The sequence below is a fragment of the Wasmannia auropunctata genome, unplaced genomic scaffold (genome assembly GCF_000956235.1).
Source record: "Wasmannia auropunctata unplaced genomic scaffold, wasmannia.A_1.0 LD335767.1, whole genome shotgun sequence".
Taxonomy (NCBI): domain Eukaryota; kingdom Metazoa; phylum Arthropoda; class Insecta; order Hymenoptera; family Formicidae; genus Wasmannia; species Wasmannia auropunctata.
This window is the reverse complement of record NW_012027123.1, coordinates 143,700-144,799: the sequence shown is the minus strand read 5'-3', so window position 1 is coordinate 144,799 and position 1,100 is coordinate 143,700. Positions and strand designations below refer to the sequence as shown.

Sequence of the window (1,100 nt, the reverse complement as noted above, 5' to 3'; positions counted from 1 at the left end):
ATATATATATATAATCATATTTCATAACTACTATATTTGATTTTTTTTTATTTTAGAAGAATTTAGATGTCCAGATATTTTCTCGATGTAAAAAAGCAATAAAATAAAATGCTTGATTGCACATACGTAAAATTATAATATAATTCTTAACAAAAGGTAATTTTATTTTTGTTTAATATATATTATTTTGGAACTAATAGTTTCTAGTTTATATTTTAAATCAGATGTACATATATAGCGATATGCTTTATTGTTGCAATTTGCTAATTATATTGCGTAAATAACTTAACGCATTATAACAGACGAGATCCATAAAGAGGGATTACAGACAAATTCGTTCAAAAAACGTATTATAATTTGAAGATTCTTTTGTTACACTGAAGAAGATCCGGATTTGGATTGAAACGTTTGTACTTTTTGTTTAAATATATTACTCACACGAAAATTTTGTATTTAATGTATACGCACTAATAACAGTGGAGCTCGCATAGGCACTCATACATCTTTATTAATTTATTGATTGGAGCCAATTTATCCATTTTTAAATTGTATTTATTTGACACAGAATGATACCGGACTTATTTGGAATTTCTGAAAAATCCAGAAAGTTTATAGATAATAAATCATTGACGAAAGGACCACATAAGACCGATTATAAATGGAAAATCGTTTGGAAAAATATCATCATGTTTCTCTATATTCATCTTGCTGGCCTTTATGGATTCTATGTATTTCTCTTTCAAGCTAAATATTGGTCTTTTATATGGTGTATGTATCATATTTATTTGTTTCTTTGCGTAATGCTAGATTACGCAGGGTTCGTAGACTTTATAGTCGTAGGCTAATCGACTTCAATAAATCATAATTCATAATTTATAGTTTTGACTCTTGGTATTGCCGCGGGTCTAGGCATCACCGCTGGCGCTCATAGATTATGGTCTCATCGATCTTACAAGGCGAAGTGGCCCATGAGACTCATGCTCATGATTTTTCAGACCATTGCTTTTCAAGTAAGTTTAGCGCTAACTTTTTTTCCTTTCGCTAAAGTATCGGATAATATATATGATATATCTGAGATCAAAGATCTACATTCTAAGTAA

At 29.2% G+C, this 1,100-nt stretch overlaps 1 protein-coding gene across 1 annotated transcript in view; it reads left to right on the top strand.

The window, feature by feature from the left end:
- Positions 1-1,100, top strand: part of LOC105456130 (acyl-CoA Delta(11) desaturase-like) — a 4,952-nt gene that overhangs the window by 3,175 nt on the left and 677 nt on the right. The window contains exons 2-5 of the mRNA XM_011699950.1: positions 57-156; positions 225-406; positions 566-768; positions 880-1,096. Coding sequence (XP_011698252.1) covers positions 567-768; positions 880-1,096 — 419 coding nt within the window. The 5' untranslated portion in view covers positions 57-156; positions 225-406; position 566. The remainder of the gene's footprint in view (positions 1-56; positions 157-224; positions 407-565; positions 769-879; positions 1,097-1,100) is intronic.